The sequence below is a fragment of the Ambystoma mexicanum genome, chromosome 1q, assembly GCF_040938575.1.
Source record: "Ambystoma mexicanum isolate Mex_15411 chromosome 1q, UKY_AmexF1_1, whole genome shotgun sequence".
NCBI lineage: Eukaryota > Metazoa > Chordata > Amphibia > Caudata > Ambystomatidae > Ambystoma > Ambystoma mexicanum.
Genome location: NC_090922.1, coordinates 537,517,275 through 537,537,192, shown reverse-complemented (window position 1 = coordinate 537,537,192; position 19,918 = coordinate 537,517,275). Strand labels below are relative to the sequence as shown.

Sequence of the window (19,918 nt, the reverse complement as noted above, 5' to 3'; positions counted from 1 at the left end):
AGCAAGAAGAAGCGGAAAACAGATCCAGATGCAACAATATCCGCCTGAGAGGAATCCCGACTTCTGTCCCCGAGGAAGAACTCAACACCTATGTCAACGACCTATTCCGCTTCATTCTAATGCTTCCAGACAATGCCCCCCTGGAACTGGACAGAGTACATAGGGTTAGAGCCAAAACAAAATGGAACCTCCCCACCTGATGTCCTAGAGTCCACGTCTACAGGGTCAAGGAAGAAATCATGCGCGAAGCTAGAAGCTCGGCCCGGATCGGCTTCAGAGATGCAGCAATTTCCCTCTACCAAGATGGTTACACTCGCAAAAAGAAAAGCCCTTAAACCACTCACGGAATGGCTGCGGGAGAGGAAGACAACCTATTGATGGGGATTCCCCACAGCCCTAATCTTCACCTGGGATGGCAAGTCACGACTGATCCCCCCCCCCCCACCCCTCCCCCAGGGAGGCCGAGCGCTTCATGAACCCGGACAGTGAGGCGAGGGCTTCCGGGGGGTCTGCAGAAGTTTCGGAAAGACCCCATAGGGACTCCTCCAGGCACGGGACCAAAATGGAGGGACGTTGCAGACCCCGGGGCCCCCCGAACAAAGCTAAGAGGGATAACAATCTCTAAGAAAGAGGCCCCCACCAACTACAACTTCAAACCGGGGGAATCTCCAAGTCCCCTCCCAGGCTTACCGCCTTCCCGGCGGAAAATGAAACCGAGACGGCTACAGCTGTTCCCATAACACAGACTATCCAACCCCCAGGACCGTCAAGTCACCAACATGACCCTTAAGCCAGTCAGGCCTGGGGAGGGAGACACGAACACCACCGAAAATTGGTTTTAACCCCGCCAACGATCAGACGCTGAAATGTATCAACCTGTACTTTACTGGGCAACAGAAGCGGCACAGTCGCCTCCATCAGAGTGACTACATCGGTCTGGCTGGATGCCCCATTGGTAGAAGGCTGGCCCAGAAACCTTGTTATTGTTGGGGGGGTGGGAGGGGAGGGAGGCAGGGGGCCAGGGAGGAGGGGAGGCCCACACGGAGGGGGGCGGATGGGGGGAAAGGGAGCCGAAAGACTGGGAACAAGAAACCTTCAGGGAAGACTACGAACTGATCCATCTTGGACTTAAAGGATGGGTTTGTTAAACAAAACACTTGCCATCACAACGTGGAACGTACAAGGTCTCAACGCCCCAAGAAAGCGGAAGTCGGTGGAACATAGACTAGACCAATTGGCAGCTGACATCGCCTTCCTCCAGGAAACTCACCTGTTGGCAGAGGACGAAAAACGGATACATTTCCGACGCTTCCCTAAATGCAACTTCGCCTCTGCCACACAGAAAAAAAGAGGAGTGGCAATCCTGCTAAGTCACAATCTTCCATTAACCCAGATCACCATGAAAACAGACCCAGAGGGGAGATTCCTGCTTCTAAAAGGCCTCCTAGTTGAACTACCTATTACCCTAGTGGCAATCTATAGTCCAAACAACGAGCAAGACCAATTTCTTCGCAACCTCCTCCCGATCATTACCGCTTTCTCCGCCGGCCACCTAATCGGAGGAGACTTTAAACTTCCCCCAGACCCAAGTGTCGATAAGACCCTACCATCTTCCAGGGAAAACTACAGCAAAGCCTTGGCCATGGCCGAATTCCTATGGAAAACTGAGACGATCGACATATGGAGACTGCGCAACCAGGGAGAAAGGGACTATACCTTCTTCTCGCATGTCCATAGAGGGTACTCGCGGATCGATCTCCTACTCGCCGCAAACGCAATGCCCCCCTATGTCGAGGAAATCCAAATTGGGCACATAGCAATCTCAGATCATGCGCCGGTTACAATGACGCTGCTTCTGCACGGAGTCCCAGAACCCACTCATCAGCAATGGAAAATGCAAGACCACATACTGGCCGATGTAGCAGCCACCGCTGACCTTGTCAAAACGCTCCAGAATTACTTCACCGAGAATACAACCCCGGACTCCTCAACGGCAACTGTGTGGGACGCCATGAAACCAGTAATCCGGGGAGTGGCAATGGACACAACAGCCAGGCTCAAGCGTCAAAACCTGCTGAAACAACGAAAGCTGGAGGAAAGGCTAGTCGAACTGGAAAACGGGCTCAAGCAGCGCCACACGAAAACAACAAACCGAGAACTCAAAAGAGTAAAAAGGGAGCTGGAAATGCACCTAGCAGATTGGGCCGCCAGAGCATTAACTTATACCAAGCAATTCTATTACCTCAACAGTAATAAAGCTAACCGGCTCCTAGCACATAAACTGAAAAAACTCCATACCAGGAACTACATCCAAAGCCTGACTGACAAAAACGGCACTCTACACCACCTGGACCCAGAGAAGCTCGAGACGATGGTCCAGCATCATGAAGATATCATGGCGGGACCCCCGACGCCAGGCCCGCCATTACACAATTCCTGGCCCCGATCCCAGAAAAGCAACCACATCCCCTAATGCCTGACCTGGAGCGCACAATCTCAGTTGAGGAAGTAAGCGAGACGATCCAGCTCCTCAAAAATACTATGCCTGGACTGGACGGACTGACCGCAAAATTCTATAAGAAGTTTGCTCACCTGCTAGCACCCCACCTGGCAAACCTATAGAACTCATTCCTTGCGACAGGGTCCACTACAGCGGCCATGAATGAATCACTGACGGTGCTGATCCCAAAACCTGGGAAAGACCGGGCACAATGCGCATCATACAGGGCCATAACTCTTCTGAACAATGATGCGAAAATATACGCTAAAATATTGGCAAACAGGCTGGCCCCGCTCCTCCCAGAGATCATCCATCTGGATCAAGCAGGCTTCATTACAGGGCGGGGCACTCAGGACAATATCCGCAGAACCATTAACATTATAGACTCGGCAAACTGGACGAGCTCGAAGCTGACAGTCCTCTCCCTGGATGCACATAAGGCATTTGACCTGCTCGACTGGGGTTTTGGTCCGAAGTTCGTAAAATGGGTCCTAGCAAACTACCAAAGTCCCTCCACGAGTCTGCATGTAAATGGGGCCAAATCAGGCAAAATCAACATAACCAGAGGTACAAGACAGGGATGCCCCCTCTCCCAACTCATCTTCCCCTTATCTATGGAGCCATTCGCGGACAGAGTCCGCCTGAACCCATCAATACACGGGCTCACAATCAAAATAGAATCCTACAAAATAGCCCTATATGCGGATGATGTGCTGCTCACACTCACCCACACAACCAAATCTATGGGAGCCCTATGGCAAACCCTTGAAGAATTCCGTGCAGCTTCAGGGTTCACAATAAATGTCTCCTAATCGGTGGCGATGGGCATCAACGTCCCAAGAAAACTCAAGAGGGCAGTGGAGGCAGAGTTCCAGATCCCATGGGCAAAAAGGAGCATCAGCTACCTAGGAGTTCATTTACCCAACAAAACAGAGAAGTTGTACAAGACAAACTTCCCGGCACTGTTCAGAGAGCTGAAAAAAGACATTGCTTGATGGAGAAAACAGGAAATCTCATGGTTTGGCCGGATCACAGCAATAAAAATTAATGTAACCCCACGACTACTACATTTCGCACAGGCCCTTCCAGTGACTATCCGGGAAAAAGCCTTACAAAAGCTGCAAAGGGGCATACTGAACCTGGTCTGGGAAGGAAAGAAGTCACGCATCCCGAAATGCATCATGCTCCGGAGTGCCGCAATGGGCGGCCTAGGGGTCCCGGACGTGGCTAGGTACTGCCTTGCAGCTCAAATAGCCCCAGCCTTTGCCTGAAACTTACCGCCAACCGCCCCCGGTGGTAACAAATCGAAGAAGATTGGAGCAAGACCCCGATCGAGACGCTGCCCCACTGCAAAGATCCTAAGGGTACACAAGAACCGGGCCCTCTACCATCAACAAGGAACACAGTGGCTAGCTAGAGAAAGGCAGCCCGCCTATGGAAATGCAGAAGCACTATGGGACCCCTCACACCAATCTGGGACAACCTGGACTTCTCCCCGGGAACTGCACCGCATCATTTTGGGAAATGGAGAGCCGGGGACCTAGAGACCATGGCAAACTTCTTCGAGAATGGCTGCCTGCTAAATTTCGAAGAGTGCAAAACTAAATTTCAGATCCCGGAAACCGAAAGGTTTCGCTACACGCAACGGAGGCATTGGCTGTCAAATAAGCAGGTCAAGAAACACAGCAGCAGAGAGTTGACAGCATTAGAACACACCCTCACCGCTAACCCTCGGAGGGGGAAAATCTCCACGCTATACAAAATATTGGATAGAACAGACCCCACCCAAAAAGAGCCGTACATGCTAAAGTGGGAAGAAGACATTGGAAGAACAATTGAACTGGAAGAATGGTATCACATCTGGACCCATGCGCAAAAAAGCTCAAAATGTGTAACGAACAAAGAAGGGGTATTCAAAGTCTGCTACAGGTGGTACCGTACCCCCGAAATTCTAAACAAGTATAACCCAGCCATCCCGGCTCAGTGTTGGAGGGGCTGCCCAGACCGAGGTACTCTGTTCCACCTTTTTTGGACTTGCCCGAAAGCCACCCAATTCTGGAAGAATATCCTGGAACAAATCATAGGAATCACCGGGCTTACTATCTCCTGGGATCCGGGAATTGCGCTGCTGGGCGCGACAGGAGATGGCCAATTCCCCTTAACAGGATGCATGGCGGACCTCTGCTCTCACCTTCTAACTGCCGCCAAAATCTCCATCGCCAGATTATGGAAAAACCCAGAGGGCCCGTCTACGCAAATGTGGTGGTCCAAATGTTGGGAAATCGTAGCAGCTGAGAAAGTTACTGCCATTAGACTCGGCAACAGGTCTAAATTTGAGCGCACCTGGGCCCCCTTCCTGGACTATGTACGGCAGTTCCCTGGTGTGGCAAGACAGCCCCCAGCGCTGCGTTGGATGGAAACCCAGGCCTGAAAAGAAAGGGACACAACATATAGTCGATGTACAGATGTCTCCGGCTTACAACCGAGTCGTTAAAGGCTGCGCAGTCTAGAGGCACATACCTGCAGGGGCTTCTGCCGGAAGAACCCATCCTAAGCCCACACACAGAGACATAATGACACTCTACAATAAGCTAACTGTGACCGAAGCAGTCTTTTCTGTCCCTACCCTGTATACAGCTCCCTTCCCCCACCCTCCTCCAGTTACTACTGGTTTGGTTCTTGGGAAAATTCCCATGTTTCGTTATGATTTAATTATGCTAATTGCAGTTTTCTTCTCTTAAGTGCCATGGCAAGTGTGAAAAGCATGTAATAGTTGAATATTTGCAATGCTTGTTATGCCACAAAAACACGTTCCACGCCTTCAAAACCAAATCTTGGCTTCACAAGCTTGATGAGCCTACTTTGTTCCCACTTTAGGTGCTCTCCGTAGTACACCAGCATCTCTTTCCCCGGTCCAACTCTTGCTCTCTCTTACTCTCTCTTCCCCTGCAGACCCTACTTTAGCTTCAAGTACCTTTTATACATTCCTGGAATAACTATGTGTAACCGGCTCCGCTATTTCACTACCTGTATCTTTATAAGCTTTATTGTATATTGTTTCCTATATTGTTTCTTGTAAGACTGTTCCACTAAGGGATCAAGTTATGCTTACCTGTAACCACCTTCTTGTAACTACGCGCCCATATGCCTCAGGGCAAGGCGGCGCGCTACAAATAAATAAATACAAATACAATAAAAACAATGTTGGAAAAAAAAAAACAAGCATAATGGGAGCCTACGGTCTTGACATAGAATAAATATTTTCAATAATAACTTACTAGAAAGTCTTAATTCTATTAAAGACACGGAGTCGAGCATTATCCCACCCAGCGAGAAATAAGAATCTATCACACTTGATATTTATTATAGATATACATTGCTAAGAATGTTACTTCATTTTGAATGCATGACTGTTTCTCAAAATAACACAATGTGTTTCTCCCCCACTCCTCTATGGGAACTAGGGTTGTAATATACATGAAGTAACTTGAATTCTCTGTCTCTCTCTTGACAGCGTCAACAGACAAATCTACCTAATCCACAGCACGTTTCTCCCTTCTGCTATGAGATGGCTTCAGTGCCAATTCTTCTATCGGCCAATTTAACAGCCTCGAAAGAGGAAGTTGCATCATGTTCAGGACTGTTTATGTGGGGACTTGGACACACATTGGAGGACACAGGTCACGTGTTGGTGACCTCGAGTTGAACTTTCCTTAGGCCCTCTAAGAAATGAAGTTTCATTTTGTTTAAAGGACTTTAAAAGACATACGATATTGTTTGTTATATTGGCTGTATATGTTTTTCTAGCGCACCTTATCCATGCATATGTTATATGGTACTCTGGTGCACTGTAAGAAAAAATATCTTGCTGCTGAGCTTTTTCTTTATATATTTAAATAAAGAAAGAGAAGCATAATGTACGCCTCCGTGTCTCTAATAGAATTAAGACTTTCTAGTGAGTTATTATTGAAAATCTTTATTCTCCCTTGCCTGGTCGAGATCATACTAGTTCTGGACAAGTATCGTCCTTCAGGTTAACCCTAGCGTGGTGGAATCAGAGGAGTATCCCTAAACTACTTTTACCTAACTTCAATACTTCAAAGTGTATTGCTTCTAAAACAGTTACTCACCTGTTGGCTTTACCACTACTTGTTCTGTGTCTCTGAAAACTTTCATCTAGTTGCACAGATACGCAACATGGGAGATTTGACTTTTTCTGAGGTACCTGGCCTACTTCCCTGGTAAGGAAGGACTGCTTAATTTATAGTTGCCATATATTTATTATACAGGAATCACATTGTCTTTCTTTACTTTACTACCTATAGTTTGACTGGTTTCAAAATTCTTGAACTTTTTCTATTATTTTTTTGTAAACAGAGTTAATATGATCAGATGTATTACAACAAAACACATGAAATTCAGCTGGTGAGGGAAGTGATGACCATCTTACCCAAGTGCCCTATGTAGATGTCCCCATGGTATCATTTTCTATCTCATTGTTAATTCCTGCTGTGATGTCATGTATGTGCTCAGGGGCTGAGTAACGGGGGAAAGGGAGAAGAGGAGGGCTACAAGTTAAGATGGGGTCACTTCCCACACCCGCTGATTTGGAGGGGTTCGGCTGCGATAAATCAGATCTTAACTCTCCATTAACCAATTTTTTTTAATTTCAAGGGTGTTGTTTTCCAATATCTTTTACAGGGGTGACTGGCTGTGGTCACTGTCCTTTTACCACAAAGTATTGTAAAAGACTGAGCGTCACTCAACCTTGGCCCATATCCTCGTGCCTAGTAACTTACATTGCACACATTAGTTAACGATAGCAACTTGGGCCACTGCCCACTGTCCCTGTTGCAGTAAATAGGATCAAAGACTGTGGCCATGGCTAGTGGCCACAAATCTCACTCTTACAATGCACCACGAGAGATATATACACGTTTTGTGGAGATCAGGGGGCACTTCCTTCTCAGTCAAATTATTTTATAATTCCTGCATGTTTTTAACACAAACCAACAAAAGGCCATTTGTGCCCAACTGGTTTCCTATTTTGTGCAAATTCTTCAAGTGGTTTTTGTGCCGCATATGTTCAATAGTAGCACTTTTGTCTCCAAGGGAAAATGAATGGAATGGAAGGCCGTAAATCCCTTTCTTTTGGTTTAACTGTTGAATGGTTTCCAGATTGGAGGGGCCAGTGGCAGGCATTTTTTTGTGAAAAAATATCTGAATCCACCCAGAGAGTCAAAAGATAAAAGCAATAGAATATTGGGAAAAGTCAGTGCAAATTGGTTTTACATTAAATATAGGGTGGCGGCTAGCTTCCTACAATATAAATATACACATGCTCAGTGCCAGACTTTAGTTAAGATAATCCGATATATTGCAACAAAACATAACATTTGGTGGTTGTGGGAAGTGACACCATGAGGCCCTCCCCCGCAGAGCCGCCTCCACCTCACCCCCCACAAAGTTCATTTTTATCTCATTGTTGTTCCCTGCCCAATGCAACCAAAATGTAACTGCAACAGGGACAATGGAGGCCCCTAATATCACACCACATAGGGTTGGGGTGAAGCCAAAGTAAAAATTGTTTGGCAAAAAAAAGGGAAGCGTTCTCCCCTCACTGTAACCCTAAAAGGAGGGTCTAGCTCCCCTCAAACAAAGTGAATGAGATAAATAAGTCTCACTCACCTTCAAAGTCAATTAACAACATCCCAGCAAGTCCATTTGTAGTGCTGGGAGGCTCAGGACCGAGAAGAACAAGTTACTTACCAACTGGTAACGTTCTTTAGACTGGATGTTCCTCCAACGTATTCCACATCTTTGACATGTAATGTACACAGCTGTGTTACTTCGGAAATTTAGGGCGTCCTGCGTCAATGACTTCGGGTTGATGTCCCTCGAAGGCCTCCGTTGAGGGCGACGTCACTGGATGTAATAAATAGGATGCACGGCTCTCGTAGCCTCAGTTTATGTTTTTTCCTCCATAACGTGTGACAATGCCTGCATGACTGCACATAGCCTTGAGGGAACGCAAGCTGCAGTAGCATAGGAAATTCTCCAGAGGGGCAGGCTGGGAGGGCGATGTGGAATACATTGGAGGAACATTCAGTCGAAAGAAAGTTACCAGATCGTAAGTAACTTGTTCTTCAAATGGATTGTGTCCTCCAACGTAGTCCACATCTTTGACAGACTCCCAAAGCAGTAGCAGAAAATGGAGGGAAAAGAATGTATAATACCAAATCAGATGGCAGAATAAAGAACCGCTTTACCAAAGACCATATCTTGACCATAGAGCGTATCCAGGGAGCAATGTTTGACAAAGGTGTGACAGAAGCCCATGTCGCTGCATCACAAATATTCCTAATAGGAACTCCCCGCTGCAGGGCTTTGGAAGTAGCCACGCCCCTAGTGGAATGCGCTTGCAACCCTTCAGGAGGGTCCTTGCCCACCAATCTGTAACATTCAGTAATGGTGAGGATAATCCACCTGGACATGGTCTGTTTGGTAACAGCCTGGACCAATCAGTGTCCAGCGTACCCCACAAAAAGTTGATTGTCCACTCTGACCCTGGACATCCTAGAAATATAAAAGCTCAGAGCCCTCCTAGGGTCCAACCTACCAAGATGAGGGGATAGAAAGTAGGCAGTACCACTTTTTGGCTTAAATTAAACTCAGACACTACCTTAGGTAGAAAAGAAGGACGTACCTTCAGTTTAACCCTATACTTGTGGAACACAGTTTGCTTGTTATATTATTTTGATTGCGCACCAGACCCGAGGGTATTAGGGCGCATAGCATAAGATAATTTACAGCTTAGTTACACCTCAGGGCAATACCATACATATGAAATATACAGAACAGAGATAATGTACAAGCAGATCAAGTGGGAGCATAGACTTGACGTGGTCCTAAAAGAGGACATATACAAAGGACATATACAGAAGACAGTCAATAATATAAATAATAGCTACAATTATTTATATAGGGCAGAGCGGGTTGGTCCTAGGTGTCCGGATCAGGTCTAGCTGTCAGTCTTTGAGCCATCTTATTATACTCTGGTGGAAGTTTTGGTATGATTGGTCTGCCCTCAGTGGAGTGGGTAAAGAGTTCCACAATTGGGCTGCCTTGACCGGGAAACTATTACCCCCAACTCTCGATAAATTAAATCTAGGGACTAAGAGGCAGTTAGTGTTGGATAATCTGGAAGTTCTTGTTGAGGATTTCATGGTGAGTCTTTCTGTCAAGTAGCAAGGTGCCACGTTGTTCAGATTTATATGTAAGTGAAGCGACTTTTAGTTTGATTTTGTCGTGTGTGCTCTCCTGGCAATTTCAAGTGCTGCTCTAAGGGCATTATTTTGAAGGAATTGGATTTTCTTAAGGGCTACTTAGATGAAAGTGCCTGCAATTCACTCACTCTGCGAGCGGATGTAACCGCAACCAAGAAAACCGTCTTGAAAGACAACAGTCTCAAAGGACAAGAGTGCAAAGGTTCAAATGAAGCACCCATCAGGAATTTCAAGACCAGATTCAGATCCCAAACCGGCACCTGAAACGGGGACGGCGGGAACACATTAGTGAGCCCTTTTAGAAATTGTGAAATCAAAGGAATCTTAAAATAAGACCATTCTTCAGACGAGCGCTTGAAGATGGCCAGCGCCGCCAGGTAACCTTTTATGGTACAGACTTGAAGGCCCCTGTGGGCCAAAGAAAGCAAGAAAGACAGAACCAAGGGAATGGAACATTGAAAAGGATAGACATCGTGTCCTCTGCCACAGTCACAAAATTTACACCAACAGCAACGGTACAGGGATTTGGTTGCCGGCCGTGTGGCCGAAAGCATCACGTCAACTGGGAGGTCCCAATCCTTATATCTCAACCTTCCAGATACCAAGCGTGAAAGGTTGAGAGTCTTGACCTCTGGATGAAGAACCCGACCCCCACCCCCCCCTCACTCGAGAGAGAAGATCTTCTCAGTAGGGAAGACGGAGTGGAGGGTAGATGGACATTTCTAGAAGGTCCGGGTACCACGCCCTCCTGGTCCAACCCAGAGCAATGAGGATCATATGGGATCCGAACCTCTGCAACCTCCTTAACACTTGAGGAATGACAGGGACCAGAAGAAACGCGTACAGAAGTGGGAATAACCAATTCACAACTAATACGTCTCCTAAGGCTCCTCTGAGGAAATTCCCTTCAGCAGAATCTCTCGCACGTCCGGTTGGCACTGGTTGCGAAGAGATACACTTGTGGGGTTCGCCAAAGATCTCCAGAAGGACTCTGAGCCAACTCCCACTCGTGAGAGACCATGTTCTGCCTGCTCAGAGAGTCCGCCGTGGCATTCTCCTCTCCGGCCAGATGTACTGCCGAGAGTGATATTCCCTGCTGGATTGCCCAGAACCAGGGCTGCATCGCCTCTCTGCACAACGGGAGTGACCCTACCCACCCTTTTTTGTTGAGGTAATGCATGGCAACTGTGCTGTCCGTCATGATCAGGGCACTCTTCCCCTGCACTGATGGCAGGAAAGCCTTCAGGGCCAGCCTGATGGCCCTCGGTTCTAACAGGTTGATGTGGAGATTGGACTAGAACAGAGACCAACGACTAATGGCGGTTGGCATGAGTTCCCCATCCTGTGAAGGAAGTTTTGTCACTACTGACACCTCCGGCCACGGTTGCCAAACCGGCTCCCCTTCATCAGGTTCCCATCGTTGGCCCACCAAAGAAGATCCTGCGAGACCGAGAGTGGAATCTGAACAGGATCTGACATCTTGCCTGAGAATTGTGACCACTGCATCTTGAGGACCCATTGCAGGGATCTCATCCTCAGCCTGGCCTCTCGCATCAGAAAAATGAGGATGCCATGAGGCCGAGCAACCTTAAGAATTTGAAAGCTGGGAGATGTTGGGCATGTTGAAATTTGCCCACCATCTGCACAATGTGATGGGCCCTCACCTTGGGAGGCGAGCACTTCCCCAAGGACTGTCCAACACAGCCCCGATGTACTGAGGCGGTTGGGAAGGTGTCAGATGCGACTTCTTGAAATTGAGGGACAAGCCAAGCTTGTGGAGGGAGCGGCAGTTGAGACTGAGATGATCCATCGCTTGTGCGGGAGAACACGCACGGATCAGCCAGTCGTCCAGGTAGGGGTAGATGTGAATCGCCCCCTCGCCTTAGATACGCAGCCACCACCGTCATTAGCATGGTGAAGACCCTCGGGCGGAAGTCAATCCGAATGGCAGGACCCGAAACTGAAAGTGCGAGCTGCCTGCCGCGAACATCAGGTACTTTCTGTGCTTTGGATGAATCGGCACATGAAAGTAAGCATCCTGTAGGTCCAGAGACACCAACCAATCCTGAAGTCGAAGGGCTTGGAGGACCTGAGAAAGAGTGACCATCTTGAACTTGTCCTTCATGAGGAGTTTGTTCAACCAACGCAAGTCCAAGATGGGTCTCAATCCCCCGTCTTTCTTTGTAATAAAAAAATATGGGGAACACAATCCCTTGTTCCTCTATGCTACAGGCACCATTTCTATAGCGCCTTTCTCCAGCAGGGTCAAGATTTCCTGCACAAGGAGCGGATCTGGAAGCTTCAAAGAGTGGATTGCCGTGAGGCCGCTTTAGGAAGGGAAGGCAGTAGCCGTGGGCTATTGTATCCAGAACCCAGGCATCCGAAGTAATAGCTTGCCATTCTTCGAGATGCTGAGACAGTCTGCCCCCAACAGGCGAACAATGGAACATGGCCTCATAGCTGTTTTGGAGCGGCAGCGTCTGAAGGCAAAGAGGCAGCTGCCTGGGCGGCTTGGCCCCTCAATTTCCCCATCCACCACGGGTACTTTTACGTTGACCCCTTCCTTTGACTAGCGGCTCCTTGAGTTCTACCAAAAGAGTAGTAACGAAAGGAACCTGCCCTCCGCTCCTGTCCCCTAGGACAAAAAGGCAGAGATTGACGCACAGCTGCCCTCAAAGATTTAGACGCAGCTTTTGAGGTCTGCAAACTCTCAATGCTCTCGTCAGTCTTGCTGCAAAACAAATGCGTGCCATTAAAGGGCATGTCCAGAAGACGGGCTTGTACATTCGGAGCAAAACCCAACTTTCGCAACCATGCAAATCTGCGTATAACGGTGCACACAGCCATGGACCGGCTAACACTGTCGGCCATGTCCAATCCAGACTGAAGGGATTCACACATGGCATCCTTGCCATCTTGCACGAGAACAAGGAACCCACCCCTTTCTTCCCCCTCGGGTATATGCTCTGCCACTAGAGTAACACAATTCCACAGAGTCTGTAAAAATTTTGCTAAGGCACAAGTGGAGTTGGCGGACTTCAGCGGCATACTCCCCGCAGAAAACACCTTGCGTGCCCAACCATCGAAGTGTTTGTCGTCCCTATCAGGAGGGATGGTAGGGTACGCACCTGCCTCGAGGTGGCCCTAGCCGCCTGAACCACCAAACTCTCTAGAGTGGGGTGAGAGGAAAGGTAGCTGGGGTCGCTACTGGAAGGGCGGTATTTTTTAGTTAACGACTTGTTAACTGCCAGAAGAGATTCCGGTGTCTGCAAGCAGCTGCCACCCTTTTCTGGAGAGTCAAATGAAAAGGTAACACTGGGTCAGAGGACGGACCTTGATCCAAAATATCAGTTAAGTCATCCTGAACAAAGGCTTCTGCAGGACAAGACCAACCCTAGCCATCAGTCTCCTATAAGAGGACTCAGCATGAGCCCCAGGCTCAGGCCTGCCAAACTCCACCTCAGGAGAAGTGTCCAAGCCATTGGCACCATGAAGAGAATGACATACCTCTTCCAAATGACTGTCCCCAGAAAAGACAGGAGCCACATCAGGCTCAACAGGGTCAAATTCCAAATCTGACCTCTTCTCATCCTCAGATATTCAGAAGAAGAAAAAACTCCTACCTCGGGACAGAAGAGGGTCTGGATTCCTTAACAGGCCTCACAGACATGTAAGTAGCCTTCCTTGAAGGATCCACAGTACCAGGGACCCCCATCGTCAAATTCCAGCCAAAAGGCAAAGCTTCGACATCCGTATCCGACGGACACGGCGCCTACAGAGGCCGAGACCTGGATGCAGCACGTCTCTGGCGATCAACCTGAACCTTGCCCGAACTGGATTTTGAAGGTTCCCGATGAGTATCGCGCTGAGGACCCGAGCCCAGTGGCGCACTAGCCACAGACCGAGACCGTTCCCTGCCGGCTTCTTCCAAAGGCGCGGACGGAAATGTGCCCTGTGATTGAAAAATCGCCAGCATCTGCGCTCTGAAGGCTGCCCATTCCTCTTGAGTCTAGGACTTAGTGGGACAAGCCACTTTCCTCGCGGCACCATCCTCCAAGGAGGACGGGGAAGGCGACCGGTGACAGCGCTTCCAGGAATGGCGACACGAGGAATGGCGGGATCCACTCCACTTCTTCCGACGAGGAGAGTCACCCCTCGAATCATTGGTGGACATCCCCTTATGAGCTTTAGGGGACTTACTGGGTTTAGAACCACTACCTACCTGTAACTTTCACTTACGCTCCTGCAAGCCCTTAGCAGTCAGCAACTGGCCTTCCGAACAGTCGGTGTCATGACTCTCGCCCAGACACCACTAACAAATGCGGTGCAGGTCCGTAATCGGCAAGTCCCGGCAAGTCTTAAAGCCAGACTGCGGAGTCGGAGGGGTCGAAGAAGAAGACATTCACGAGGAATACACAAGGCGCGCCGAGTTCTCATGTTTGCGGAAAAATGGAACTGAGGCTAAGGGCGCCATGCTTCCCATTTATAACATCCGGTGATGTCGCCCTCGACGGAGGCCTTCGATGGACATTGACCCGACGTCATCGGCGCAGGACGCCCTCTGCCAAAGAATTTCCGAAGTAACACAGCTGTGGACATTACATGTCTAAGATGTGGAATACGTCGGAGGACACAATCCATTCGAAGGATGGAATTATAAAAAGAAAATCTCCCTAACTCAGAAACACTGTAAAATGGTAACAGGGAAACAACTGAAATAACAAAATACCTAGAAAGGTAAACCTGGCCACTGAAACCGCCCGGCTTCCTTAGTAGTTATAGTTACAGCTAGTCCCCATTTATTCAAGTCCCTGCTTCTCCAACCAGCCCCCAAAAATACATTGTTACCATGGATATGCCAAATGAAGTTCGCACAGTCGCATGCCTTTGATACATTCATTGCCCCTACAACATCCAGTTCCCACCCACTTTCACACATTTTCGCCTCGTCCCAACATTCAGTAATCAGTGCAATATCTGCCTTGTCCCGCTTCCAACACACCTCTTTCTGTAGAGTATACATTATGTTTCTCCTTCTCAACCTGTACTTCCATATTCAGAAGTCTACTGTGTTGCTGCACACCCACGAACCCATTCTGTATGTATGCTCCATCTATGCTGGCAACCACGAAAGCTTACTCTACGCCAAGTAACATCTTACCTGGTGGAGGGTGGCAGGATCACCTTTTGTGACTGCGAGGAGGCCGCCATCACTGCTGCTGCCATGGTGACAGGGATGGTACTCTGAAGGTGTGAGTTAGCTGATGACCCCAAAGTATTCTGAGAAGCAACTTGCGGCCGCACAACTGGCATTGGAGTGATTTGAATTATCTATGAAACAAGAAGAAGTGGGTGAGGTGAGAAATTGGAAAAGAAGAGCTAACTAGAGTTGACAGACCGGACAATAGATGCGTAAATCCCCAAAAAAGGCCAAGAGGTGAGAAATTAAAACTGTATTACAGTGGGGTAGATGTGATAAAAGGCTAATGACGTCACCATTGATCAGCAGATATCCCCTGAAGTCAATCTTTTGTCCTGAACACCGACCTCTGCCTGACATAGTTCGAAATTCAGGACCACCATCCAAAAGCAAACCCTGCCACTTGGTGTCCACAATCAAGCTTTCCCAAAGTGCCCAAGCTTATGCAAACTTTAAACACATTAGGGAGGGCGAAGGGGGGACCAAAAGGCAATAAAAAAAGGGGGAGCCTTTGTGGGAAAGTGAAAAAAAGTGCAGGGACACACCCGAAGAGCATGACAGTTTAAGGCTTTGATATCAAAGGTGGGCCTTAAAGATGCCCACTAGGGTGTGACGCCAGGTATGGAGGATGGCTGAGAAGGAACAAGTTACTTACCTGTAACTGTTGTTCTCCAGCATGGGTCTGGCATGGATTCACATGCTCATGAATATTCCCCGTCGTCAGGCTGGGAATCCTCGGTAAAGAAAAAACCAGTATCAGTTTCGTTTCTGATCTGTCTTTCGTAGTAATAACCAATCACTGGTCTCTGCGTCATACTGACCACAGCCAATGACTGCCCTCTACCTAAGCACCGCCTCTGGCAGCCATCTTCAGATTTGGAAGCACGTGAAGTGGCAGTATGACCAAGTGAAGAGCCGCAGAGGGGTAGGCGGGAGGGTTCGCATGTGAATCCATGCCAGACCCATGCTGGAGAACAACAGTTACAGGTAAGTAACTTGTTCCTTCTCCAGCATGGGGTCTGGCATGGATTCACATGCTCATGAATAAAGAATACATAGCAGTACACACATGCACAACCACGGGAGGTGGCAAAGGCTCAACATTAAGCATCACATCAACTCAACATTAAGCATCTTACCTCCTCACCAGGCTCACCTCAGGCGAACAGGTTGCGCAGCACTGCTTGGCCGACCCTGGACTCCTCCCTGGAATCCCGGTCGACGCAGTAGAATTTCGTGAAGGTGTGCGTCGACCTCCACGTAGCAGCCCTGCATATGTCCAGCAGGGGCACACCAGATAGGAACGCCGTGGTAGCTGCGATCGCTCTGGTGGAATGGGCTCTCGGACGGCCAGGCAGCGGTCGGTTTGCCAACCGGTGACAGTACATGATACAGCCGGAGAGCCATCTGGAAATGGAAGCCTTCGAGAGAGCCTTCCCCTGATTGACAGGTCCAAAGTTCACAAAGAGTTGTGACGTCTTCCGAAAACACTTCGTGCGGTCTACGTAGAACTTCAGCGCTCTAGCCACATCCAGCGAGTGCAAAGTCCTCTCAGCCGGCGACGAAGGCGACGGGAAGAACACAGGCAACACCAAGGGTTCGTTGAGATGGAAGTCCGACGGCACCTTGGGCATGAAGGAGGGGTGCGTCCTGAGCACTACCCTCGTGTCGTGGAAAGTCAAGTACGGGGCCTTGCAGGAAAGGGCCTGGATCTCTCCCACTCGTCGTGCGGAGGTGATGGCCACAAGAAAAGCTGTTTTCCACGATAGAAACTTCAACGGGGCCGAGTGCAGAGGCTCGAACGGAGGTCCCATGAGCTTGGTCAGCACCACGTTGAGCTCCCACACCGGGGCCGGAGCCTTCACCGGCGGGAACGATCTGAACAGTCCCTTCATGAACTCCTTCACCAGACGATGAGACCACAAGGACGTCCGCCCCGTGGTTCTGGTGTATCGGGAGATCGCAGCAAGATGAATCTTGATGGACGCGTGTGCCAGACCAGCTTTGGCCAGCGTCAGCAGGTACGGCAGTACTTGGGGAGCCGTAATCCGTAGAGGGTTAATCTTCTGTGCGTGGCACCAGACAGAGAACCTCTTCCATTTGTGTCCGTAGCATTTAAGAGTCGAGGACGCCCTGGCCTTTGCAAGAACCTCTCTGCAATCGGCCGGTATGTCGTATCCTCCAAACTCTAGCGCTGCAGGAGCCAGGCCTGCAAGTTCAGCGACTTCGGGTCGTGGTGGAGGATGGCGCCTCCTTCCCTGGAGAGTAGATCCGCGTCCGCCGGCAGCTTGATCGGCGGGGACGCTGACAAGTCCAGAAGGTCCGGGAACCATATCTGCCTCGGCCACGCAGGTGCGACGAGGATCATCCTGCACCGTGACCTCTTGAGCTGGTTGACGAGCCGGATTAGCAGAGGCAAGGGAGGGAACGCGTAGAGGAACAGGCCCTCCCAGGGGAACGAGAAAGCATCGCCCATGCTCCTCGTCTGGGGAAACCTGCTGGCGAACCTCCGGCACTTGGTGTTCGTCGCCGTCGCGAACAGGTCGATCTGGGGTGTGCCCCACCGTCGGAAGAGGCGATCCACCAGATCCTGCCGTAGTTCCCACTCGTGGCACGAGCGCAGCTCCCTGCTGAGTGAGTCGGCGATGGTGTTTTTTATCCCTGCCAGATGAAACGGCACCAGAAAAATCCCTTGGGCGACGGCCCAATGCCAAAGGTCCTGCGCCTCCTTGGACAGCGCTGGGGACCTGGTTCCGCCCTGTTTCCTGATGTAAAACATGGTGGTGGTGTTGTCGGTGAAGATCCTCACCACCTTGCCCTTGAGGGACGGAAGGAAGGACCTGAGGGCCCAAAACACTGCACGGAGCTCCAGGACGTTGATATGCAGGGACTTCTCCGTCGGGAGCCAGAGTCCTCTTGCGTGCAGATTTTCGGTGTGCGCTCCCCACCCTTCCAGGGAGGCATCCGTGGTCACAGTCTCCTGGTGGGCTGGGGTCTGGAAGTCCATGCCCGCCGTCAGATGCGCGCGGGTGCCCCACCACCGTATCGCTCGTCGGAAACTCTCGTCGAGCTTGATCCTTTCCTCGAAGCTGCCCGTCGTCTGGATCCAGCGCGCATCCAGGAATTCTTGCAACGGGCGCATCCGGAGCCTGCACATGGGAATGAGGTAGATGCAGGAAGACATCATCCCGAGGAGGGACTTGATGGACCTCACCTTGGCCGCGTCGGCCACCAACATCCGTTGCACCTTGCCCAAGATGGTCCTGGTCCTCTCCTCCGACGGGGAGGCCAGAAGGGACACTGTCGAGCCTCGCTCCCAGAAACAGTGCGACTTGCGCGGGCACCAGGTGGGATTTGGCGTAGTTCACGGAGAATCCCAGGTCCGTGAGGAGTTGGACGGTCCTTGCCGTGTGGACCACGGCGAGCTCCCTCGTCTTGGCGCGGATGAGCCAGTCGTCCAGGTAGGGGTAGACGTGAATCCCCTCGCGGCGCAGCTGCGCCGCCACCGGTGCGAGGCACTTGGTGAATACCCTGGGTGCCGACCGTAGTCCGAAGGGAAGGGCTTTGAACTGGTAATGACGCCCTTGGACCACGAATCTGAGGAATTTTCGGTGCCCCTTTAGGATGGGAATGTGGAAGTAGGCATCCTCCAAATCCAACGACGATAGGAAGTCTCCTTCCTCCAGCTGACCCAGGACGTGCTGGAGGGTGACCATCCGGAACTTCTGCGCCTTGATGAACTTGTTCAGACGTCGCAGGTCTAGGATGGGGCGCCATCCTCCCGTCTTCTTCTTCACGAGGAAGTATCGCGAGTAGACTCCGGAGCCCCGAAGCCTCTTTGGGACGAGTTCGATGGCGCCCTTTCTGAGCATCGCCTTTACCTCCAGGAGAAGTTGAGGGACGTGAAGTTCTTTCCTGGCCACGGGGGGGACGCGCGGGCACCTTCTTTGAAACTCGAGCGCGTGGCCCCGGGCCAGGGCGTCCAGCACCCAACGGTCGGTGGAGATGGACTCCCACACGCTGACGAAGCCCGCCAGCCGGCCTCCCACCGGGGTGCTTCGGTGGGGGCCCGACCCCACGGCCGGTTCAATCCTGCTTGGACGCGGCCTTGCCGCCTTGACCTCCTTGGCGACGACGGCGGGGTCCGCTAGACTTGCCTCGTCCTCTGTAGGCCTCTTGCGACGACGAGCGGGCCGCTTGACGGTAGGAAGCGAAACCGCCGCCGGAACCTATGGAGGCGCCCTTGCCTCCGCCGCTCCGAAAGGGCGTTCGTCGTTGCTGCAGGACTCCAAGGGCCCTGGCCGTCTCAGTATCCGCCTTGATGGCCTGAAGGGAATCGTCCACTGTCTTCCCAAACAGGTTGTTCCCGTCGAAGGGCATGTCCAGGACTCTGGTCTGGACGTCCTGCCGAAAGTCCGTAGCTTTGAGCCATCCACGACGTCGAAGGCAAACGCCGTTGCCCAGCTGGCGGAACCCAGTGTCGGCGATGTCCGTCGCCACGGTGATGGCGTGGTCCGAGGCCACCTCACCTTCCTGCAGGATCTCCAGGGCCTCCGCCCTCTTGTCGTCCGGCAGAAAATCCAGCAGGGGAGCTATCTTGTACCAGAGCTCCCTGTCGTAGCGGGCCACGATAGCCAAGGCGTTGGCCGCTTTAATCTGACTCTAATGACTCTACGTCCCATAGCATCCAATTTCTTTCCCTCGCCGTCCGGCGGGGAAGTCGATGTGGAGGCCGCACCCCCCCCCGCTTTCTTCCTGGCTGCCGCGGAGACGACGGAGTCCGGGGTAGGCTGCGCCCGGAGGCATAGGGGGGCCGTGTCCGGGACCCGGTACTTTTTCTCGTACCGGTCTCTTCTAGCTGGCGTCGTGGAAGGGTTCTTGAGGAGGGAAAGGCCCTCATCCCAAATGTCGTCCAACAGAGGCACTGCGAGG

At 50.7% G+C, this 19,918-nt stretch overlaps 1 protein-coding gene across 5 annotated transcripts in view; it reads right to left on the bottom strand.

Annotated features, from left to right (window-relative positions):
* The window catches only part of CIC (capicua transcriptional repressor), a 2,254,744-nt gene that overhangs the window by 1,014,943 nt on the left and 1,219,883 nt on the right, over window positions 1-19,918 (bottom strand). For all 5 annotated transcript variants that reach the window (XM_069640957.1, XM_069640955.1, XM_069640959.1 and 2 more), the window contains exon 13: window positions 14,948-15,117. In XM_069640957.1, coding sequence (XP_069497058.1) covers window positions 14,948-15,117 — 170 coding nt within the window. The remainder of the gene's footprint in view (window positions 1-14,947; window positions 15,118-19,918) is intronic.